General features: G+C 36.8%; 1 protein-coding gene across 2 annotated transcripts in view; it reads left to right on the forward strand.

The window, feature by feature from the left end:
* Nucleotides 1–26,304, forward strand: part of USP8 (ubiquitin specific peptidase 8) — a 59,756-nt gene that overhangs the window by 13,999 nt on the left and 19,453 nt on the right. The window contains exons 3-10 of one of the 2 annotated variants that reach the window (XM_065872702.1): nt 2,128–2,272; nt 7,280–7,365; nt 9,017–9,179; nt 12,176–12,218; nt 14,343–14,487; nt 18,861–19,023; nt 22,287–22,431; nt 22,733–22,953. In XM_065872702.1, the coding sequence (XP_065728774.1) occupies nt 2,128–2,272; nt 7,280–7,365; nt 9,017–9,179; nt 12,176–12,218; nt 14,343–14,487; nt 18,861–19,023; nt 22,287–22,431; nt 22,733–22,953 (1,111 nt within the window). The remainder of the gene's footprint in view (nt 1–2,127; nt 2,273–7,279; nt 7,366–9,016; nt 9,180–12,175; nt 12,219–14,342; nt 14,488–18,860; nt 19,024–22,286; nt 22,432–22,732; nt 22,954–26,304) is intronic. The other variant, XM_065872703.1, reaches the window with a different exon arrangement.

The raw sequence follows: 26,304 nt of genomic DNA on the forward strand, positions 1-26,304 counted from the left end.
GTGAGGCTCTAAAAAATGATATGTATGATCCCAAATGAACCTGTGAAGAGGCATCTTAAACCTGTGTTTGCACAGGAACATCTTTATGAGTCATTTTCTAGAGGAAATAAACAAGATGGGAAGGAAATAAAACATTAAGGATGAAGACAGGAGAGTAGTAAGAACTTTAAAGAAGGTCAGGAAAGAAAATCCCAGAATGAACTAATATTCGTAAACATTACTAAGTATAAAATGGGCTTTTGAAAAGATCTTTGGGTGGGGAAGGGATAGGAAGAGTAAGAGAGGGATTGGCCTACTTCTTGAGCTTAGTTGGTGATGTTGATGGGGTGATAGAGAAAGTAGTGCTGTTTAACTCACATTGAATGATTTTCAAATAGAAAATAGTGAGAAGGGTAAAACCACCTTGAAGCTTTCTCAGAGAGCTTCATCTAATCTTAAAACAGATAAATCTGTTTTAGCAATGTCTGGTTTAGCCCTAGGACTACCCTGATCCCACAGGAAGTGGTATGTTGGCCTAAACGTACCACCACAACATGTAGCACTATTCTAGAGAATGCTAGAATCCTTTTAGGATATTTGGCTGGTTCACTGGACCCACAGTGACATTGCAGCCATCTCAGCTGGGCCTGCTGCTACATATGGGCCCATGAGATATACATGCATCATGATGAAAGAAATTTGGAAAAACCTAAGGACTGTTGTACCCACTCCTAAACTCTTAGAGAATCTCCTTACTAGCTTTGGTTTGATTTACCTCTATCCTGGAACTTCGATGCCATGCTTAGCAGGGCATGCACACTGACTGAAATTGTCCTTGTGTAGGACCATCTTTGGTCTTAAAGACCAGTTTGGCCCTGTTCCTTTGTGTGGTGTTCTGTCTAGTTCCTTGGCCTGACCAACTTCATCACTAATCCATGTCTCAATCGTAGAGCACAGTTTGAAAAATATAGTAAACAAGATGCACTGATTTGTAGAAATAAGTTATTGATAAAGCATATTGTGTATTAGCATTGGCACTACAACTTAGTTGCCAAAACTTTAGTCCAAAGTAAATGAATTCCTCTTGCAGAAATGTCTGTTTTATTAATTTGCTTTCTGAAGACTGTTAAACCAGGAAAATGTCCTTAGAATGAATGCCGTAGTGGACTTCCCTAGTGGCGCAGTGGTTAAGAATCCGCCTGCCAATGCAGAGGACATGGGTTCGAGCCCTGGTCCAGAAAGATTCCACATGCTGTGGGGCAAGTAAGCCCATGCACCACAACTACTGAGCCTGCGCTCTAGAGCCTGTGAGCCACAACTACTGAGCCCACATGCCACAACTACTGAAGTCCACGCACCTAGAGACCGTGCTCCACAACAAGAGAAGCCACCACAATGAGAATCCAGCACACTGCAACAAAGAGTAGCCCACGCTCTCTGCAACTAGAGAAAAGCCCACGCGCAGTGAAGACCCAATGCAGCCATAAATAAATAAATTTATTTAAAGAAAAAATAAATGAATGCCATAGACCCCTCAAATTATTTTACTGAAGTGGAATTTTAAGATGACATGTTTTTAGACTTTAAATCTCTTCTCTTTTCAGGGCCAGTGAATCAGACTGCAGTTCAGCCATTGTGTAGAAAACTCTAAAAGATTGAACTCATGTCCCCTTTCCTGTCCCTAGTTTCTTGAGTTTTTAGGTGAGGAGAATTTTACATCGTGGTTAGAAAGGAGTAAGGAGAATTGAAAAGTATTTGTTTTAACATTAAAATAATAAATATTTTAGCTCCACTATTTCAGTACAAGTAGTATGCAGCTATGTTCTTTATAGAGTATGACTATTGTATGGATGCCGGAGGACCACTTGCCTCAGGATTATCTATTGTAGCAAATCTTTTAAAACTGAATTTAGAATGCATTTTGTACAGTTTGGTGATATACAAACAACTATTAATGAAACATAAGTATTTAATTGTAGTATAAGGGAAATTTTCATGTTGCATCCAAACTTATATCTAACTTTGTATAATTCTGAAGTAGTGCAACCTAAATTATGAAATGTATTTTATTGAGTCTCTGTGGACTTTATACATGACTTTTTTCCCCCAGATGTCAAGTGTTTTAATTACTTCTTCTCTAATTTTAAGTTATGTACAGAGTGCCCTGAAGATCTTCAAGACTGCAGAAGAAAGCAGATTAGATCGTGATGAGGAAAGGGCCTATGTGCTATATATGAAATATGTGACTGTTTATAATCTTATCAAAAAGAGGCCTGATTTCAAGCAACAGCAGGTACCTTTTATTTCTATGTTTTTATTTGCTAAGTTATTTTTACACAGTGGAGCTATTGATCTCTAAAATTTTTAACTAATACTGAAATTTAGATATTATGTAGCAGCAAGTTCAAACTTCTGCAGATAGAAAAAGCAAACTAAATATTTCGTTTCATTATTTGCAATATATGTGTATATGTATGGTTACACTCACACTATATACACATACTTAATTTGGTGTGGATTAGTACAGGTTTATAGCAACATACAGACTCATGATCAGTCTTCTGTTGTAATAGATCACTGCCAGGTCAAATAGAAGGATTCAGTTTACTCATGCATTCAATAAGAAAAATATGACTATAGTTTTACTTTTTCAAGGGTCAAGGTTTAGTCACTTGTTTTTATGTGACAGCTTTTTATATTTAATTGACACTAGCCATATTAAAGATCTCAGTTTGCAAAATTAATGTTGGTTAATTTATTTAATTTAGATATTCATTTTTATCTATTTATTATTTTTTGCTTTTAATCTTTTGAGCCAGGTGCCTTTCTTCCAATTTGCTGAAGTGTGAGGAGGGAGGGAGGATGGGAGAGGTGTAAATGGGTAAAGAGAACTGATGACTAGGATAAGTGTTGATAGAGAAGAGTTTGCATTTTTATTACACCAGAAACAGACAAAAGAAGAAAATAGAGAGTGGGTTAAAGAAATGGGAAGAATATTGTGTTGGTGTTTCCACCTTTACCTAGGAATGATCTTGCTACTAGAGAATAATAGCAAAATACTGCTTATAGATTTCTTACCTGGTAGACAAGCCATTTTATTTTTTTGGCCACAGCATGTGGCATGTGGGATCTTAGTTCCCTGACCAGGGATCAAACCCATGCCCACTGCGTTGGAAGTGTGGATGGAGTCTTAACCACTGGACTGCCAGGGAAGTCCAAGACAAGCCATTCTCAAGTTAATATTGAGATTTTTATTTAGTTCACTTTTGGCAGAATTGTCTTGCCTCATTCAAATTTTTTTTTTAATTTGTTTTATTTATTTATTTTTGGCTGCGTTGGGTCTTCGTTGCTGTGCATGGGCTTTCTCTAGTTGCGGTGAGCACGGGCTACTCTTCGTTGCAGTGTGCAGGCTTCTCATTGTGGTGGCTTCTCGTTGCGGAGCATGCACTCTAGAGTGCAGGCTCAGGAGTTGTGGCGTGTGGGCTCAGTAGTTGTGGATCACAGGCTCTGGAGCGCAGGCTCAGTAGTTGTGGCGCATGGGTTTAGCTGCTCGGCAGCATGTGGGATCTTCCTGCCTCATTTAAATTGACTTATAGAAGTGAAAAAAAAAAGTTATCTTATTCTTCGAAATAACCTTTTTTTGTTCACAGTAGTGGGACTAATAAAATTTCTTTCAGTTGTTGGTTATGGGATAACTTTAATGTTTTATTTAATGGTGACGAATGATTGCTGGTGTTTCTTCTCACCAGCAAAATTATGCTGATAATTTTTATGGGGTTTTAGATCTAGCTTTGGAAAGGTAGTTCCTTGCATTTGGAGATTCATCTTCCTGTCTACAAATGGCTGGGTTGGTCCTGCCCTTGCAACATTCTTGGACATGCTTATCTGCAGATAGAGACAGAGGCTTGTCCTGCTCACTCTTTGATGGTTTTTACAGTATCTGTTAAAAAGATACTGCTTAGAGCCAGGATATGGTTCATGTGTTTTCTTTCTGTCATCACTGATATTTTTCCTAACCCCACTGGAAGGTTTCAGAAAACAACAATGATGTAATGGTCATTTTACTCAGAGAGTCTTTGAGTCATGTTGTTTCTGCCCAACATAAAATTGAATAAAAGCTACTCTGCTATATACATGATCTATGGGATATGAAGGACTACCCACAACTAAAAGTTTGGCTTAGGGCTTCCCTGGTGGCATAGTGGTAGAGAGTCTGCCTGCCGATGCAGGGGACACGGGTTCATGCCCTGGTCCGGGAAGATCCCACATGCCGTGGAGAGGCTGGGCCTGTGACCCATGGCTACTGAGCCTGTGCGTCTGGAGCCTGTGCTCCGCAACGGGAGAGGTACCACAAAATTAAATTAAATTAAAAAATAGAAGTTTGGCTTATTTATGAGATAATAAAGAGAAACCCAGTGCCGGAAGACCCTGGTGGCATGACAAAAACATCACAGACTGGGGTAGAGTAGACCTGGGTTGGGAATGTGCTCTCTTACTTTGGGCTCTTACTTCATCTTTCCTGAGCCCCCCAGTACGTTCATCTCTAAAGGGAACCTCCTTGGTGGGTTGCTATAAGAATCGAAGATAAGTCTTGTATTATCATTCCTGTCATACTATAAGTATTCTATAAATATTGAATGGGTGAATGAATGAATGGTGGCAATTATTCTGCTTATTACTATTGTAAATGTATATTTTATTTATTAAAACATAAATCTGAAAAAAAACATAAATCTGAACCCTGTGAGAAATTAAAAAAAAAAAGATACTGCTTAAAAAGAAGTGTAAAAGTATTTACTGAAATAAATATTTTTGAAAGATTTGCGAATTTGGAGAACTTCGGAAGTTTTGGTGTTTCCTTTTTTGTCTGTTGTGGTAGGGCCAGTTTTTTATGTACTTATTTAATTTTTGCTTTATTTTTCTAACTTACTGGTTACTTTTTTTCTTTGGCAAGATTGGGAGTGGTTTTGTAGCTACCTTTTTTTTTTTAACTTGAGAAGGTTGGGAGTAAATTTTAATCAGTAAGAAATTTTTCCATTTCCACAGAGTATCTATTGCATTTCCAAAGAGAGTATCTAGTTGAAAGTGGCAGGAGTTGTTCAGGTTAGGAAGCTCCCTGCAAAGGCTCAAGTAACCCAGCCTGTTACTTCATACGCTGTAGATGTTCAGTTCCTGATATTAGTAAAGGGACTGTTTCCATTTGCTCTGTCCAGGGTACCACATCTGCTTCTGTCTTAGAACTGTTTTTTGTTTTATTTTATTTAGCTCAACGTCTCCAGTGCATTTTAAGTATGTGAAGTGTTAAATTTAGTAACTACATATTTTCTGGGTTTTACCCTTTAAATCAGGAAGTGACAGGATGTAATGTGACCAGCCTTCTTCAGAAACTTACATTTTTCACTTGTTTTACACTAAGATTTAGATAAAACTTGTTAATTTAGCAAGCTCACTAGTAGAAAACACATTACATTATTGTTTACTCATTGAAAAAATTAGTTTATGAACAATTTTTTTAGGGCTACTTGAAAAGGGGGAGAAGGCAAATATATTGAAAATATTAGTATAGCAAAGTCTAGATACAGTTAGAATATTTTTAAATATCCATGGCAATCATGATAATTAATGCTAAATATTATTAGTAGTGAACCATTTTGTTTGGGAAATCATGAGAATTGCTTGAATTTGTGTGTTCAGGAGTAGGAAAGTTCTAAGTAAACCTAAGAAGCAAATGTTTTCAGTTGTATAAGAATTGGACATTTTTTTTTCTGCCAATTGTCAATACTATTGAAAATTGGAAAAAAATTATACTTCAACTGTGTTCCTTTAAGAGCACAGAGAGAGGTAATTATTGACAAGAAACCTCATTAATATTAGAGGAGTGTCTTCTGGGAGTTTGTACCAGACATGCCCAATCATGATTTTTTCAGCATTTCAGCAGTGTTAAGCTAGGCTTTTAAATGAGCTTATGTCAAAAAATTAATAAAACAAGTTATATAAAGCAACCATCCTCCAATAAAAATTAATTTAAAAAAAGTTATAGTGTTTTTTGGTTTTACTTTGTATTTTGTTTTTATCAGAGAAATATTACAGTAATGGCTAATTCTGTTTTCTCTTAAAAAAGTATTGCATCAGAAGTCAGGACATTGTGATAATGGAAGTGATTACAGTTTCCACTGTAATTTTTAGTTGATATAATATTGAACAAACTATATACTTTTATTAAAAATTACATAATGAATGGCCCTTTTATATATTTTATCTCTAATCTAGAAGAATAAAATCAAATAAAACATGATCTACTTTTAGGCTAGATAGACAGACATAGGATAACTGTTATCAACAGATCTGTCTTATCAGCTCTTCGTAACTGCCTCTCAAACAGCCAGAGATGGATATTTCTGGCCTCCTGGCCTTTCTTTTTATAACTTCTGATTACAGTATCATTTGTAATAAACTGTGTTAGTAGGCTCTATTTGCAAAGTCATAGTGATAAGTTGCGGCAAGTTAGATCCACTAGTCAGTTAGCTGAGTCTCACTACACTACTGTCATGTTAAACCAGGCTTGATTTGGAATTATCTCTGATTGCAAGATCTAATGAGCGACCCCTTAGGGAAGTGATTTATTTTTTTTTCAATTCATTATGCTTGTTAATAAATTATGTGCTAAATCTTTTGTGTACGTATGTGTGTGTTTTAACGTAGATCATACTATTGATTTATTTTCTACCATTTGATTTTTAGTTATTCAGGGTTTCCTCAAGTGTAAAACTTGTTTGATGTCTAAAGTGATTTGACTCCAGTTGGGAGGTAGGTAGGTATTATAAAATACAGGTGGAAGGAAACATCTCAGTTTAAAACAAGTAAAACAAAACAAATTCTATGCTGTGGATCAATACAGAATTTGCTTTACTGCTTCTGAGACTAAAAGAAAAAAACTAAGTAACATATTTACAGTAGGAAAATATATTTTGCTCCTAACATATATGGTTTGCTTTTTGGCACTTATTAAAAAACAATAATAGTATTTACACTTCGTAAAGGTGCCTTACAAATAAGCAAAATTATTACCTACCGGCTTTTTTTTTTAACGTACTAATAGTATGAAAAAATATTTTTGAAACAATTGGAGAATAAGTTGTACACTTTTGTAGGTTAAAAGTTTTAAGAAATATTTCATTCAGTCATAATATTTTTATCTAAACTTTTGTTTATATGAACACCATAATTTTGTGTTTTTAGCATTAGTGCTATGTACAGTGGCTAGTACTAACAGTATAAGATGGTTTTCCTATAATTTTAGGACTACTTTCATTCAATACTTGGACCTGCAAACATCAAAAAAGCTATTGAAGAAGCTGAGAGACTCTCTGAAAGCCTTAAACTCAGGTACAGACACTATTATGAAATCTTTAAAAGAATGTAAATTTAGAAGATTAAAATTATATTTAGAATTTGTCCATTTATATATGACCATGCATATAAATCCCAATTCCTAAGGAGAAGTCTTATATTCATGTGTTACCATTAATGTTCTTTACTGAAAATTTTTAAATGTTTAGACTAATACATTGTTAAGATAAGCATTGGTCTATTAGATTATAGCTCAGGTCCAGTTTTTTCTAAGTTTCTGACAGGATTCTTCAGAAAAACATAATATTCTCATATGCTTCATGTCATAATGTGCTACTGGACACTGGACTTGTGGGAATGAAGTATTTAATGTTAGTTTTGACTTGCCTGGTTGCAGAAGTTACATATTTAAAAAAAAAATCTAACTCTAGTATTTGCCATGACTGACTTACCAGGCTTATAAAATAATTAGAAATTAAAAACAGTATGTTTCAATTTTTAGTCATTAGTCACTCTTTAAATAACAAAATTAAAAGGGAACTATTTTTACTCCACTAGTTTTTTTAAACTTGGATCAGTTAACTGCTATAGTTACACAGGTTTTCCCCTGCTATCTGAAAGTAAAGTGTTCCTATGAAACTTTACCTAAGCCAAAATGGCGTAAGGCAAAGAAGCAACTACCTCAGGACACGTCTTGCTACAAGATGCACAAAATAAATCAAGATAAAGCACAGATGCTCACAGACACAGTTCAAAGCTATGGCAGCTTGATGCTGAGATGCTTGTGTAATTCCTGGGGAAGGAGCTTGGCGGTGCCACTCTCTGATCAGGGTGTGGCTACTTCTCTAACAGCTGGCTGCAAAACAACTGCTAAACGCTATTTTCATTTTTCACCTTTTTTCCATAAGTGAATATCCTCTTCAGATTTCTTTCGGTTAGTAAAAACAAGTACTAATGTAGGTCTTTTGTAAAAGCGAAGTGGCATAAAGAAAACGTCTGAAAAGCAGAGATACCTGTATGTATCATAGCCTTTACTTAGAAATTATCTTTTTCAACTAGTGTGTTCCTTGGTCCTTTCCACAATTACTAATCTTGGGGCTGGAATATGTTAAGGTGGATGAAGTCATTTAGAATTACTATTCTCTTTTTCCTTTAGCCAGTTAATCAACTAAGTAGAATAGAATTTCTCCTAATCTTTGGGTTACCCATTATTAACTGTTCTCTCTTAGATTGCCTAATTTTTCCCTAATCATACTACTGCTAGCAATAATCATGTTCTTTACTCCTCTATCTTTGTGGCTTTAGGTTCTTTCACTTATTTATTGTCTGTACTTTTTTGTATTTTGAGCTATTTTATAAGTAAATCGGGCTTTATAGTTAATTTTAGGATTTTAGGATTGTTGAAATTAGTGGGAGAGAAAGAGCAAAAAGAATATTGAACAACTTCAACTTGAGAGCATAGAGTTTCTTTTCAAGATTTTTGAGCAATTTGAAATAAATCTACAGAGGACAAATTTGTGAGTTGTGATTTATAATGGAACACTGGCAGAGTTGAATTTCAACTGGAGGGAGAAAGAATGCAGCCATAAAATACCTCATGGCAGGATATTAACTTTATACAACTGGAAATCCTTTACTTTCCACCATCATGCCAATAAAAGACATGCTGACTTCTTTTTTCAACTAGATATGAAGAAGCTGAAGTTCGGAAAAAACTTGAAGAAAAGGACAGACAGGAGAAAGAGCAGCTGCAGAAACAGAAAAGGCAGGAAACAGGAAGAGAGGATGGTGGCACATCAGCTAAAAGTTCTTTGGAAAATGTATTGGATGCCAAAGACAAAGCCCACAAGGTATTTCAGATTTATTTTGCTAGGTAAAAAGACTGGTTCTTTTTGTCAGATGATTTGCTTAAGAAGAGTTGAGATACCACTATATCATTCTTTTGGGCAAAAAGGATAAAATTTAATGTGTTTTTATTAGAAATTGAATTAATTATTCTAGCTTTAGTTGATTCCAGGTTTTTCTTGAAACTTCTAAAGAAATATGTTGTGTGTATTTGTTAGTTTTTAGCAGTCACTATAGACTTGACTGGAGCAGTGGAAAGAGCATTTGGGCTGTGATTCAGTATATCTGAGTTCTGGTCCCATATCAAGTCTTGCTTAACTGTTTGGGACTCAGTTTGGCCAATTAAGATCTTGAAATAGATGATCTTTAAGGTCTCTCCTTTCTAATAAATGTAATTTACATTAGGGAAAGATTTGGTACACTATTTATTTGGTGTGAAACTTTTTTTCTATTTCTGGCGTCTCATTCTCTCCCCTTTGCTTCTTACTCCTTTCTCTGCCTGTTTCCCCTTCCTCTTTCTCTCCCTCTTGTTCCATTTGTTCAGCGACAACTTGTAGTCTTTTCAGCTACATAATTCGTTTGCCAGAAACTGTTAATGACTCAACCTGTACCTGCTAGCTGTCACTGTATCTCCCTCCCTTCACCTCCTCAGAAACTATTCTTTCTAAAATATAATTTCTTCTGCACTGTTGAAATTTATGGAAAGATTTAATTTTTCTTAAGCATTTTGTAGCTTTCAACTATCACTTGTATGTGGGTTATCACTGATTTCATTAAGAAGTAGTAGTTGAATTGCTTGTGACATTGGGCTAGGCACTATGTAAAAGGAAGTGAAGAAATCGGTCTTTTGATTTTAGGAACTCATAATGTAAGATTAATAGTACTGCCTTAGAGACATGTTCATTTATAGGTCAAATGGCTGATATAAAAAAATACCAGGATTCCAAAGAACTGTATGAAAGGGACTTTTCAAATTCTTCATTTTGTTGCTTTTCCAAGAGCAGGGCCAACTACCTTTCATTACCTTTACTTTTTTGTTTAGCGTTTTTTTGTTTTGTTTTGTTTTTGCGGTACATGGGCCTCTCACTGTTGTGGCCTCTCCCGTTGCGGAGCACAGGCTCCGGACGCGCAGGCTTAGCGGCCATGGCTCACGGGCCTAGCCACTCCACGGCATGTGGGATCTTCCTGGACTGGGGCACGAACCCGTGTCCCCTGCATTGGCAGGCGGACTCCCAACCACTGCGCCACCAGGGAAGCCCTTGTTTAGCCTTTTTATGTTGAAAAGAGAATACAGTTAAATCCTGTCACCCAGCTTCAGTAATCAACTAACATTTGCCATGTTTTTTTATCTGCACCTCTCACGTCTTCAGTCAAATTCCAGACAACATATCATTTTACCCCTAAATATTTCAGTATGCATCTCAAAGAAAGGAGCATTTTTTTTAAGATTTTTTTTTTTAATTTTATTTTTGGCTGCATTGGGTCTTTGTTGCTGTGTGTGGGCTTTCTCTAGTTGCAGCTCTTCGTTGTGGTGTGCGTGCTTCTCATTGCAGTGGCTTCTCTTGTTGCGGAGCATGGGCTCTAGGTGCACGGGCTTCAGTAGTTGCGGCTTGCGGGCTCTAGAGCGCAGGCTTAGTAGGTATGGCACGCGGGCTTAGTTGCTCTGCAGCATGTGGGATCTTCCTGGACCAGGGCTGGAACCTGTGTCCCCTGCATTGGCAGGCAGATTCTTAACCACTGTGCCACTAGGGAAGTCCAAAAGGAACATTTTATTAATAACCGCAGTGCTATTTTCCCACCTCACAAAATTAATAATAATTCCCTGATATAATCTAAAGCCCAGTCTATTCAGATATTTTACCCACTTGCTCATAATGATTTTTCAGAGTCAGTATGTTTGAATCAGGATCCAAACAGGGTCCACTCACTGTCTTTTGGTTGCAATTTCTCTGAAGTCTCTATAGCATTCTCTGATTGAGTTTCCTTCTCATTTTTCATTTTCTGCATTTGGCTTTTTAATACTGGATCAGTTCTGTAAAATCAGCCACATTGTAGGTTTGTCTGATTACTTCCTCCTTATGTCACTTAACTTGTTCTTCTGTCTCTTATATTTCCTGTAGGCTGGAAGTTCAATCTAAAAGCTTAATTAGATTGAGGTTCAGTTTTTGTTTTTTGGCCAGAATGCTTCATAGGTGATACTGTGTACTGCATACTGTATCATATTAGGAGGCACATAATATACATTTCTTTTCTTTTTTACTTTTAGTGATGTAGAAATTGATCAGTAGGTTCTAGTGGGGTCCTTAGTTTTCCCATCTATGAAATGAGTTAGTACCTTAGAGAATTATCCCATGTTATCTTGGTTAGGAAATGCAAATTTATAAAACTTTGTATCACTTCATTTTCCTTTAATTCTGTAATGGAGGACACTGAAGGGATTGACCAGAATTTTTATTTCATTATAAGAAGTGCTCTCGGGCTTCCCTGGTGGCGCAGTGGCTGGGCGTCCACCTGCCGATGCAGGCAACACGGGTTCGTGCCCCGGTCCGGGAGGATCCCACGTGCCGCGGAGCGGCTGCGCCAGTGAGCCGTGGCCGCTGAGCCTGCGCGTCCGGAGCCTGTGCTCCGCAACGCGAGAGGCCACAGCAGTGAGAGGCCCGCGTACCGAAAAAAAAAAAAAAAAAAAAAAAAGTGCTCTCTCGTTAAGTTAAACACTAAATTTCTCTAATAATCTGTGCTTTGAAATCATATTTGGTCTTTCACTGGAGAAAATTTTGAGGAAATGACATATGATTGTGATATGCTACTAGTTAATTTTAGTTATCAGAGTAATCTGTTAATGCCATTACTGTTCATCTGTATTTTTATAAAATGCCAGTACTCTGCACATTTCATTTCCTAGAAGGCTTTCAGTTTCAAAGAAGTATTAAAGTTGAACTTTTTCTTTCTATAAAAATGTGTGTTTCTATTAAAGTTGAAACTTTTTTTTCTTATGAAATAGATAAATGGTGAAAAGAGTGAAAAAAATGAGACTACAGAGAAAGGTAAGTGTGCCCAGAAAGAGGGAGTTCTTTTAGGCTATTATTGAGATCTCTTAATCAGAATAAGCTTCAGATTTTACACAATGAGATTCTTAGCATTGTGTTTAGTTTATGAGCTTTATCATTTTTCCTAATCTGTACAATAATATTGAAAATGTATTATATTCTGTATTTACATGTCATGGGGAATATTTATGGTAATATGCATTTGAAAACATGAAAACCACAGTTGGTACTTGTCATTGCTTTTTTTCAAGATATAGTTTAGCATAGTGGTTAAGAGCATGGACTCTCAGAAGTCAGACTTCCTAGGTTTGAATGCAGGCTCCTCTGAGTTTGCATGTCATCTTGAGCTTATTACTTCACCTTTCTAATTTAGTTTCGCCATCTGTAAGGTGGGAATAATAATCGCATCTATTTCATAGTGTTATTGTGAGAATTGACTGAGTTAATATATGTGACACTCTTAGAACACAGTAAACTTCATATAAGTAGCTGTTAGTACTTATGACTTTTAAGTGGAAAACTTAAATATTTAAAGGCTTTTTCACTCCCCTCAAAAAAAATCTAAACCAGTAATTTGGATGTTATCCGTAGGTGGTGTTGATGCTCCAGTAACAAGTACGTGACCTAAACAACAAGACTTATTAGGCAATTGCCTAAGTTTTCCTCTCTCAGAAAAGGTTTAATTTAAACATTAATTGTATGTAACACTAAAATTATCTATTTAAAATATTTCCATACAACAATTTAAAAAATAAAACTGAGTGTAGTAAGGTACCTTCCTAAAAGCTGTTATCAATTCATTCTTAGTTTTTTTTTTTATATATATACATTTATTTATTTTATTTATTTATTTTTGGCTGCTTTGGTTCTTTGTTGCTGTGCGCAGCTTTCTCTAGTTGCGGTGAGCAGGGGCTGCTCTTTGTTGCAGTGTGCGGGCTTCCCATTGTGGTGGCTTCTGTTGTTGCGGAGCAGGGTCTTTAGGCACACGGGCTTCAGTAGATGTGGCACATGGGCTCAGTAGTTGTGGCTTGCAGGCTCTAGAGCGCAGGCTCAGTAGTTATGGCGCACGGGCTTAGTTGCTTCGCGGTGTGTGGGATCTTCCCGGGCCAGGGTTCGAACCCGTGTCCCCTGCATTGACAGGCGGATTCTTAACCACTGTGCCACCAGGGAAGCCCTAAGATTAGTTTTTATCCACGTGTTCCTTTGTATCTCACCCTGCTTAGGTGTTGCACGTCTTGGTGGTTTGTTCTCCACTTTAGATTGTTTTGTTATCAGAATGATCTTGATGGTTAGAAAGGGAAGTAAGATGGTTATTAGCAGCTGGGTATTTTAGCTTAGGAGATGGTGTGACTGTGTTCTTCGTACAGCTTACTGCTGAAATAGTTCTTTCCATATTTAAGCTTCCTTTTAGTGCTTTTTAATCTTTCACTTCAGGTGGTAGAACCTGGAAGAGGAAAATAGCAACATAGGGAATATTTATTTTGGCTAAATATTAAAGGGCTAGATATGAAACATTTTAGGCTTGGGGGGCCCTGTTGTCCTTTCATGGAAGCAGCCATAGACAATATGTAAACAAATGAGTGTAGCTGTGTTCCAGTGAAAATAACTGGCCATAGTTTACCAACCCCAGATGTGGAACACAGATAACAAACTTTTGGCTTATTATTCTAGGAAACCTATAAGTTTTTCAGATAGCCCCCATAAGACCCCATGGAGACTTTTAAAAAAGAATTTAGAGCCTTTCAAGAACTTTTGAACCACAGGTATTTCTTCTGGTTGACATTTCTCAAATAGCTTGATTTTTTAAAATAGAATATTTTCATGAGACACCCATACTAATTTATTTTATACAGCAGCAGAGCCCACACCAGATGTAGTTGTAACATCACCAGCAAGTTTTGGTATTTAAGTCTTTATAAACAAAGCATTGAACTAGTTTTTTGATAAACGTCAAAAACATAAATTGTATTTAAAATTAGTTTAAAAGGTAATAAATAATATGACAGAATAGCAAGTATATGACACTTCTAGGAAAAGCTATGCTTGTCCTGTATTTAGTGATATAATAGCACACGGAACTAGATGTTTCTTGTCACTTATATTGTCTCTCTCGATTCCAAGGAGCAATCACAGCAAAGGAGCTTTACACAATGAGGATGGATAAAAACATCAGCTTGATTATAATGGATGCTCGAAGAATGCAGGATTATCTGGATTCCCATATTTCAAATTCTCTCAGTGTTCCTGAAGAAGCCATCAGTCCAGGGTGGGTCGCTGTATATTTAGATAAAATGGTAAACTGTGGACAGTAGTAAATATTACTACTTAGCATCCAAGCTAAATGTGATAAAAGTAGTCTTTTCTTTTCCTGTGGGCCTTTTCATTCTTTACTCCCTAGTGGCACACCTTACCCTTTCTGAAGGGTACTGTAAAGGACATTCCAGTTTGGCTGTTTTTTCTTATCTGTGGCATTTGGAGTCTTACTAGAAGAGAAATGAAACTCCCTTTTGTGTCCTCTTTCCCCAGGTGTTTGTTGACTAATTTCTCCTGCTATTTTTTATTTGAATTGCTTCCTATTTTGAAATTCCCCATACTATTATCTGTGGTAAAAGATTACACAAATACTTTTTCGAAGAAGAAGCAGGATAGCTAAGTGATTAAGAAAAAATACAGGCTCTAAAATCAAGACTATATTTAGACTATATATTATAACTCCATCTCTCATTAGCTACATTACTTCTAGCTAGTGGCCTAACCTCTCTAAGCCCATGTTTCCTTCTGTGAAATGGGAATAATGATAGTACCTATCTCAGAAGTTTTGAGAAGTTTAAATGACAAATTTTATTTATGCACACAGATAACACAGTGCCTGGCATTAGTAAGACTTACTAAAAAAAATACCTTTTTCTTTCTTTTTTGATAAGAAGGCCTTTAACCTATTAAATAATTTAAAGTTACTTGCATGAATATATGATATATTAAAAACTATCATAATAGCGATAGGGCTAAAACTCCAGTCCAGGGCTATTTTCAGCTATTATGAGTGTTATAAAAATTATATAACCTCTCTAGGTCTTAGTTTATGGGACTGGATTAGTTAAAATTTATGGTCCATTCCAGTACTAACTTAAGCAACCTTAAAAAGATATATTTTTAAAGTTAAGTAATAAAATTTGCATAGTTTTTAGCATATTGCTGAGGCTTATGAATGTTCGACCTGAAGAATAAAGTGCTTTGTAAGTATGCTATTTAAAAATGAGATTAGAAAGGAAAACAAAAAATAAAAAAAAGAATGACAAATTTTTTTTAAATAAAAATTTTAAAAGGAAAAAAAATGCGATGAGGGTGCATAGTCTAATCAAGTAGGTATGAACATATTTCCAGGATTTGAAAAGAGAAAGTTATGATTAATCTTTGATGCTCTAATCTTTACTGACAGAAAGCTGGTGACTTTTATTAACTGTTTCCCAAAATGTGAGAATTTGACTAATGTGAAACTCAAGATGAGTTTAGGTTGAAGATGAATTGCCAAGAAATATGAAAAGATGAAATACCAAGAAAATTATTACCTTTGAATTTCTGTTTCAGTCCTTCCGAATTAGTTAAAAGAAGTTTCAATTTGGTGCTAGCATTCCTTTTTAGTATTTGATAATATCCCTTTCTTACCAGAGAGCAGGCCTCAGAGCTCACTGTAGGCAACAGTATCTTCAGCTAGCTGATGGTGAATACTATATTACTAGTTTTTCATTGTCTGTTTTAAAATTTTAATACAGCATAATATACACACAAAATCACTCGTATCCTCAGTATTTAGCCCAGTTTTCAAAAACTGAATGCATCCATTTACCTAGCATCTGGACCAAGAAACAGAACATTACCATCATTGCAGAAGTCTCTCTTATGCCACCTGTCAGTGGCTACACTTATCCCCACCCACCCAAGGGAACCACCAACAGAATAGATTTGTTTTTGTAGTTTATATAAACGGAATCATACAGTCCAAAGTCTTTTATGTCTGGCTTCTTGTACACAACCTTATGTTATGAGAGTCATGTATATTATTGTGTGTAGTTGTAATTTATTTATTCTCATTGCTATATGGTGATCTATTGTGTGAACATAGCATAATTTACTGATCTGTTTTATTTACTTTTAGGATTATCCTTTATTTATTGGATATGATGCTATTTTCCATGTATATAGGAATATAAATTTTCCTGTTAAAACAAATTTAAGTAAAGGATCACTTTCAGTTAAATAATTAAATTAAAACGTTACACAGTAGACAAGGTAGAGCAGAGTTGCAGCAGCTTGTGAAGGGGTTACATGAAAGACTGAAGTTTGGGGAGTACTGACTGATATTATTGTTTCCCAAACTAGTATTCTACAGAATACTAATGTTGAGTTTTTAGACAGAGTGATTTAGGCAAGTATATCCGTAGTGTCAGAAATTGTCCTTAAGAATATCATGTTTCAATTTTTCTCATTCTTTGTTGACCAAGCATCCTTCTAATCTCTACATATCAAGTGAGACTTATTACAAAACAGTATTTTTTTTTATTATTTTTTGCGGTATGTGGGCCTCTCACTGTTGTGACCTCTCCCGTTGCGGAGCACAGGCTCCGGACGCACAGGCTCAGCGGCCATGGCTCACAGGCCCAGCCGCTCCGCGGCACGTGGGATCCTCCCGGACAGGGGCACAAACCCATGTCCCCTGCATCGGCAGGCGGACTCTCAACCACTGCGCCACCAGGGAAGCCCCATGAAACCGTATTTTATATTTCTTTTTTTTCTTTATTTCCTAGAAGGTACAGTAACCAACATTATTATATAGGAACAGGATTTTTTCCCCTTCAATTAGTTAAACCATTTAGTTTTACTTAGAATACAAGTTTCTGCCCAGCTTGCCAATATCACCAGTTAAATACCTGAAATACCTAGGTGCTTTGCTAGGAATAATATGGAGTTCCTTTCCTGGAGGAGCAAATCTGTATTATTCATTCCATCATTCAGCAGATATTTACTGAGCACTTATTATGGGCTGAGTTACTGTGGTTCTAAGTGCTGGGGCTAAATGATTGGACAGACAAAAATTTTTGCTTCATGGAGCTTCTATTTTAACAGGGAGGTGGGATAGGTGAGACAGGCAATAAATCTGTTTTTTTTTCGCGGTACGTGGGCCTCTCACTGTTGTGGCCTCTCCCATTGCGGAGCACAGGCTCCGTACGTGCAGGCTCAGCGGCCCTGGCTCTCGGGCCCAGCCACTCCGCGGCATGTGGGATCTTCCCGGACCGGGGCACGAACTCGTGTCCCCTGCATCGGCAGGCGGACTCTGAACCACTGTGCCACCAGGGAAGCCCCGGCAATAAATCTTAAAATGTGTATCTGCTGTTGATAAGTGTATGGAGATGGTTATGTCAAGTGTGTATGTTGGGGTGAGCATTGAAATTTTTAATCCATGAAGCCTTCATGGAGAAGTTATTCCTGAGCTAATCTTGAGATAAGGGAAATGAGTGATGCAGTTATCTGAGGGAAGAGGGTTCCAGACAGAGGGGACAGTAGGAGCAGAGGTAATTAGGCAGGCGCATACCTGCATAAACCAGGAATTACAAGGGAGCCAAGGGTGGAGTGGAGAAAGGGGGAGTAAGTTAGTAACTAGTGATGAGGAAGTTGAAGTAATAGGACTGGAGAGTGGGGCCATGCATCGGGCCATGGGAAGGCCTTTAGGTAAGAACTTAAGCTTTTGTGTGAGTGAAGGAGAACGTGAACAGCATGCTTTAGTGTAGAGTTGGTATTGTTCACAGGTGATGATGTAGAAGGCAGCACAGCACAACAGCTAAGAGCATAGACGTGAGCCAGGTTGCCTGAATTTGAATTCTGGCTCCACTTGGCAACTGTAACCTTGGGTAGGTTACTTAACCTCTTTGGGCCTGTTTCCTCATCTGTAAAATGAGGATAATAATGCCTGTTTTATAGGAGTGTAGTGAGGATCTAGTGAGAGTCAATGAGAATAAAACATTTAGAATAGCACCTGGCACATAGTAAATGCTGTATGTGTTTGTTAATAAGCATTTTGTTATTTGGTTAACTATTAATTATAGGTATAAGAGAACTGAAATATAAACAGTGTTACCCACGTGCCCCCCCCCACCATTTATTTATATTTGGCTGAGACATACTCAGATGACTTCCTGTGTTTTCATTTTTGGCCCTTTTTTTTTTTACATAAAGGGTCAACTGAGTCTATTTATTTCAGTCTTTAATAATTACTAAAATATATTCCAATATTATGCAGTGGTAAAGGTGTTAAACACTTTAGGCCATATACTGTCTTAACATACAGTCTGACCTTAGAAAGGAAGCTGTCTTAAAGTTTGCTATGGTATGGGGAAATTTCCTGGCAGTCCAGTGGTTAGGACTTCAAGCTGTCACTGATGAGGGCCCTGGTTTGATCCCTGTTCGGGGGACTAAAATCCCATAAGCCCCGCAGCATGGCCAAAAGCAAAAACAAAAACAACAAACAAAAAAAACGTTTGCTATGGTATGATAAAGACTGAAGAACAAAACTCAGTGTCTTATATTAGTATGTTAGGACCTCTCATCTACTTTTGCCCCAATACAAATGTTAATACATTTCAGAGTCACTGCTAGTTGGATTGAAGCAAACCTCCCAGATGATTCTAAAGACACGTGGAAGAAGAGAGGGAACGTGGATTATGTGGTACTTCTTGACTGGTTTAGTACTGCAAAAGATTTACAACTTGGAACAACTCTGCGGAGTCTGAAAGATGCACTTTTCAAGGTTAGCAAGTTTCCTTGTTAGTTTACTGTAATTGCAAGACTTCTCTGGTTGTTAGAAAGGTATGTCAACTAGTTGATTATCTTAAGGACATGAAGATCCAACATGCTTTGGTTGTAGACTTTTAAAAAATTCAGATTTAAAAGACCAGTTTTGACTCACCCAATAACAATAAACTGATCTTTATAAAGTAGGATATTCGAATTTTCCGAAACTTAAATTGTCTGGAAAAAAGTGTTATTTTTTGTTATGAAACATAAAGGCAAAGAAAAAGCCACTAAGGAAAAAGAGATTGATAAGATTTGACTTAATAAAATAAAAACTTAGGTGTGCAAAAAAATACCAGATTTGAAGGCAGAAGACAAAAAAAAATATTTGCAACAAATATGGCAGTGATTTAGAACACCTGAAATCTGAAGAGCTTTTGCAAATAAATAAGAAAATTACTTAAGATAAAATGTTGAAATAAGCAGTGGACACAGATAGACGTGAACAGAAGAAGATATGCAAGTGACAAAAACATAAAAATGTCAACTTGACTAGTAATCAGAGAAATGCAGATTGAAACAGTAAATGCCACTTTCATGATCAAATTAACAAAGATAAAAAATAATACTCGGTTTAATTTGTTAAATTATTAAACAATAATAGCACTGAATGCTGGTGAGCATGGGTAAGTATAAAACTCAGTCTGCTGGTAGGAGGGTCAATTGATGGAACATTGCCCTCCAGGAGAGTAATCTTAAAAGCCTTGAAACAAATCATGCTTCAAAGTAAGGAATCTAGAAATATACCCAGATATAGGCCAACATGTGAGATTGCCAATATTCAACTACAGTTAAGTCCCCTACATACGAACGAGTTCCATTCCAAGAGCGTGTTCGTAAGTCCAATTTGTTTGTAAGTCCAACAAAGTTGGCCTAGGTACCCAACTAATACAATTGGCTATATAGTACTGTACTGTAATAGGTTTATAATACTTTTCACACAAGTATTACATAAAAAACAAACACAAAAAAATAAAACATTTTTAATCTTACAGTACAGTACCTTGAAAAGTACAGTAGTATAACACAACAGCTGGCATACAGGGGCTGGCATCGAGTGAACAGGCAAGAAGAGTTACTGACTGGAGGAGGGAGAGGAGGTGGGAGATGGGAGAGCTGAAGAATCATCAGCAATAGGAGACGGAGGACAAGCTGCAAGTTCACTCATGCCTGACTTTGATGGAATGCACATTTATATCTTTGAAAGTTCGCAACTTGAAGGTTCGTGTGTAGGGGATTTGACCTAAAAAAGTGGCAGCTTCATAAAGTTACCTGAAAGTTTAGTGTGTGATAAAGATGACATAACAGATCAGTGAGGAAAAGATGGATTGAAATAACTGGTTTGAGGACAGCTGGCTAGCCAGCAAGTAAAAGAAAGGGGATCCCTACCTTATTTCTTAGACCACACTAGATTCCAAATGGGTAAAAGATATAAATATGTTGATTCAAACAATGAACTACTAGGAAAAAGCATTGATAAGTTGTTTTTTTTTTTTAATTTATTTATTTATTTTTGGCTGTGTTGGGTCTTCATTTCTGTGCGAGGGCTTTCTCTAGTTGTGGCAAGTGGGGACCCACTCTTCATCGCGGTGCGCGGGCCTCTCACTGTTGCAGCCTCTCTTGCTGCGGAGCGCAGGCTCAGTACTTGTGGCTAATGGGCCTAGTTGCGCTGCGGCATGTGGGATCTTCTCAGACCAGGGCTCGAACCCGTGTCCCCTGCATTAGCAGGCAGATTCTCAACCACTGCGCCACCAGGGAAGCCCCTGATAAGTGTTTTTATTACCTTGATCCTGAACCAAGAGGCTAATATTTTTGACGGTGTTAAAAACACCACAAATAAAGTAAAAAGTCAATTAAGGGAAAATATTTGTAACAAATATGACAAAGACCTATTTTCTTTAATATTCAGAGTACATTCACTGTTTACCAAGAAAATAGCAAATTCTATAGAAAAATGGGCAAAAGATGAGATAGACTATAAAGGGTTAATAAACATTAAAATATGTTCAGCTTCACAAATAAGTACTAATTAAAACAACCTGGGCTTCCCTGGAGGCACAGTGGTTAAGAATCTGCCTGCCAATGTAGGGGACACAATTTCAAGCCCTGGTCCGGGAAGATCACACATGCCACAGAGCAACTAAGCCCATGCGCCACAACTACTGAACCTGTGCTCTACAGCCCACGAGCCACAACTACTGAATCCCACGCACCTAGAGCCTGTGCTCCGCAACAAGAGAAGCCACCGCAATGAGAAGCCCGTGCACCACAACGAAGAGTAGCCCCCACTCGCCGCAACTAGAGAAAAGCCGGCACACAGCAATGAAGATCCAACACAGCCAAAATAAATAAATAAATTAATAAAATAAAACAACCCACTTTATGTCCACCAGTTTGATAAAAATTATAAAGACTTAGAATGGGCATTCTCATACACTGTTGGTAAATGTGTAAATTGGTATTGTCTTTTTGAAGGGCAGTTTGGTGGCATCTACCAAACTTGTAAGCCAGCAGTTCTCCTAGGAAATTATTGTACAGAATACACAAACATATTTTTAAAAGATCATTTCAGAGATTAGCAATATACATTAAAAGCCTTAAAATGTTCATGACCCTTGGCTTAGCAGCTCCACTTGTGGGGATTTTCCCTAATGGAGTTGATTGGGTATGTACATGTATGAGGATCTTTAGTTTTTATCTCACCATTGTTTATAATTAAATAGGAAAAATAATAATTGTTCAAATGATTGATTCAGTTTTGGCGTGTGTGTGTGTATGTATAAAATACAATATTTGTTCATTACAGATGATGAGACAGTTCTTTATTAATAACAGATGTTCATATAAGAGAAAAGCAGCATAAGTTTCATTGTTTTATAAAAATAAAATTTAAAAAGAAGTATGTCTATGTAGAAAACTAAAAATAAACTCTAAAATGTTAAAGTGGTATCTCTGGGTGATGAGGTTATAGAAGATTTTTATTGTATTTTAAGTTGTTTTCCTATTTTTCTTCTAAGATCATGGATTACTCGTGTGGTTTTAAAAACCTGATCTATCCATTTGTTTCACTTAATGCTGAATTTTGAATTCAGCTCTCTCTTTTTTTTAATCATTTAGAAGATGAATCTTTTAAGAGCAATTTTAATATTCAGTTTTGTTGTGTTTTTAGCTGTCAAGAGGCTGCCTCCATGTTAAACATACTATTTCCTTATTTTATAGTGGGAAAGTAAAACTGTCCTGCACAATGAGCCTTTGGTTTTAGAAGGAGGCTATGAAAATTGGCTCCTTTGTTATCCACAGTATACAACAAATGCTAAAGTCACTCCACCCCCACGAGGCAAGAATGAAGAGGTGTCTGTCTCATGTATGTATGTGAAAATTTTTGTTTAAAATTGCTTAGGTTAAATAAACTTTATTTATGTTCTCAGGGTAATGTTTTTGGTTGTGTGTGCATTTGTCCTGTCAGATAGCAGTTTACTTTTAGGCATAAAAATAAAAGATGTCCCCATCCTGGAAGTTAATGTTTATTAATTCTTTAAGGCTGTTGTGGCTGTCACCTCTTAGTTTACATTTAACTATCACATATAACATGCATGAGATATGAAGTACTGTTTATGGGGTTTGCTTTTCTTTCAAAAATATTTTTATTCTTTTGGGGATTTTAGTGGATTTTACTTACCCCTCCCTGGAAGAATCAGTTCCTTCTAAACCTACTGCCCAGATGACACCTCCTACAGAAGTCAATGAAAACATAGAATTGATAAACAATCAAGATGAGAGAGTGGGACCACTGAATATATCAACTGCAGTTGAACCAATTGCTGCTTCTAAATCTGATGTTTCACCCATAATTCAGCCAGTGCCTATTATAAAGAATGTTCCACAGGTATGTTCTTGATTTTCTTTTAACTTTTGTCTCTTTTTTTTAATATTATATTAAATATATAGTATAGAAATATGTATCTAGCATATATATGCCTTCAGTATTTTAGAAAGAAAAATATTGAGAAATATCTATATGTTTTGGTACCTTTTTTGCTATAAAAAATTTTCATTGTAATTGTCTTACTGCCACAGCAATATTAGAATAACTAATTGGAAGGATTTTAAACCCAGCTGGGTCCATTTAGTACAGGCAGTACTAATGAAAGACAGTATTAGCACAGTGAAGTTGAACAACACTTTCAGGTGTTTTTTATTATAATTTAATTCGTAGTATTTTCCCAAATAATTTGGCTTATAGATGATAGGTATGTGATGTCAATATTTTGGTTTTGAAATAGTATTTTAGTTCCATTTCCTTAGAATTTGACACATAAATAACAAGCATTTTTTATCAATAATTATTTAAAAGAGTTTAAATAAAAGATGTTACAATAGGGGGCTTTCCTGGTGGCACAGTGATTAAGAATCTGCCTGCCAGTGCAGGGGACACGGGTTCGAGCCCTGGCCCAGGAAGATCCCACATGTCACGGAGCAACTAAGCCCGTGCACCACAACTGCTGAGCCTGTGCTCTTTAGCCTGCGAGCCACAACTACTCAGCCTGCATGCCACAACTACTGAAGCCCATGTGCCGAGAGCCTGTGCTCCCAACAAGAGAAGCCATCACAACGAGAAGCCCGCGCACTGCAACGAAGAGTAGTCCCCACTCACCGCAACTAGAGAAAGCCCGCACGCAGCAACGAAGACCCAACGCAGCCAAAAATAAAATAAATAAATTTATTTTTTAAAAAAAGATGTTACAATAAAAAACTTGTAGCATCTTTCTCTTCATTAGATTTTACTTAAAGGAAGGTTAACTGATTCTTCCCTGTGTGTTTTCCAACAAGATTTTTTAGCATTTACTTTTAATTTTTTTTCCTCAGGTATATTTAAATAGTATTTCACATTTGAAGTGGATGACATCTGGTTTGTGGAGCAGAAAATTAGTCATTTTTTTGTTGTAAAATGAAGTGGTTCATTTCTTCATTTTTTACGGCCTGCTTTTAATATTTCTGATTAAATCTTAAGACTAAATAGTATTTGAATAAATTATTCTTAAAATGGAAATTTAAGAAATTTTAAAAAGGGCTTCCCTGGTGGCGCAGTGGTTGAGAGTCTGCCTGCCGATGCAGGGGACACGGGTTCGTGCCCTGGTCCGGGAAGATCCCACATGCCGTGGAGCGGCTGGGCCCGTGAGCCACGGCCACTGAGCCTGCGCATCGGAAGCCTGTGCTCTGCAACGGGAGAGGTCACAACAGTGAGAGGCCCACGTACCGCAAAAAAAAAAAAAAAGAAATTTTAAAAAGAGCTTATGATATTGCACTTCCTTTCAACTTAATCAACATGTTATTTGCACCCTAATCCGTTTGTGACTTTCCGAGGTATGTACAATTTATCGAACACATTTTGAGGATTTCCTGTATGAAACAAAATATGAAGGTTTACAAATATGGGTAATCCATGGATTCTGTCTGATGTTTAGGAGAGACATGGACAAAATCAACCACAGCATAATGCAGAATATCCTAACTTTTTAATAGTCACTAGAGCACACAGCAAGGAGAGAAATTCTGACTGAGAGTGGGTATCATCAGGGGGTCTTCATGGAGGAGGTAGTATTTTTATCTGAGTTTTAAGGATTGAATAGGATTTGAGAAACAAGTGGAAAATTGTATGACTGAAGGCACAAAGCATGTTCTGGGGTCAGTGAGTAGTTTTGACATGCTTGGGCACAGCTCTCAGTCAGAGACAGGTGAGTGTGATAGTAGATAAGATTGGAAAAGTGGACAGAAGTCATCAAGAGAGACTTGGATCTCTTGGAATTTTATCCTGTAGGCGAAAGGAAAGCATTTAAAAGAATTTTAAACTTGAAAGTAACAAGATCATAGCTATGCCTTTAATATGAGTGGAAAATGGATTGTTGCCAAAATATGGATGAAAACATTTATTTTGGTTCTTGTTCACCTTTTATTAACCTCATTCTCATAGTGGTCCTTCCACTTCATTCTCAAATAAATTTAGAAAAGGGGGCGGGGAATAGTTTCATTTTTATTTTAAGTGAAGAGGCAAAAAGAGAAGTAAGGAGCAAAGGAATGATTCCTTCTTCCTATGGTAGTGTTTCTAACGGAAAAACATAGTTCATTTTGTAAGAACACTACACAGGTTGTTACTGGCAGATATTCTCATTTTTGTTTCAGTAAACTTCATTCTCAAGAAATGATGTTAGGGTCCCTTTTAACAATTTTGTATGGTTAGTATGTTGTTACATTGAGATAATTACTCAGTTTGTCTTTAGTATCTTATCTCTTATGAAAGTTGTTATGGAATATTTTATTCATTTGCCCTGCAACTTTTATTTACTAAGTGTCAGGCACAATCTCTACCCTCCTGGAGCTTATGTGCTCAGAGGGAGGAAAGATTTTAAACAGACAATTATAGTTATTTAATCAGAATCCCAGTAAGTACTATGAGGGAAATAGGGTATTATGAGGGCATATATCAGGGGACTTGGCTAGTCTTAGGAATCAGGGAAGTGTTTAAGGAAGAGATATTTAAGCCAAGATCTAATGTTGTGGTGGGGATTATCTAGATGAATAGCTGGTATAAAGACCTGAGTTGGGAAGGAGCATGGCATCTTTGAGGAATTAAGTGGAGGGAGGCAAGTATGGCTGGTGTAACAAGTAGTATGAGATAAGACTGGGGAGATAGGCAGAAGTGAGACCACACAGGCATGGCAAGGATTTTAGATGTAATCTAAGTACAGTGAGTGGCTATTTAACATAAGGTTTTAAGTAGGTGGTTGGATTTGTGCTTTAAAATGATTACTCTGGTAACAGTGTGGAGAAATAAATTTTCTGGTTTGAGCAACTATTTGCATAGTGGTCACACCCATGTGTTTGTGGGGCGAAATCATGAATTCTCTTTTGTCTGTTTTAGGTTTGTGGTATATGTGAGACACTCACATGAAGATATTGAGTAGGCAGTTGGTTATGTAGAAATGGAACATTAGGTATGCCCAGGTCTGGGTTTTATGTTTTAGAGTGAACTCTTCATATACAGAACATATCAGTGTATTGAAAGTGTGGAATCAAGAGGACGTAAGTGCCAAGTGCCTTCTGAGAAATCTTGACATTGGATAATTTACAAGTAGATGTTTTGGTAGATGTTGTCTCCACACAGTGATGGTTCTTTTATCACAACTTGATATCAAGAACTGAGGTTACTATGTTCCTGGATTTTGACGAAAGTCTGTTT

This window comes from Phocoena phocoena, chromosome 2, assembly GCF_963924675.1.
Source record: "Phocoena phocoena chromosome 2, mPhoPho1.1, whole genome shotgun sequence".
NCBI classification, from domain to species: Eukaryota; Metazoa; Chordata; class Mammalia; order Artiodactyla; family Phocoenidae; genus Phocoena; species Phocoena phocoena.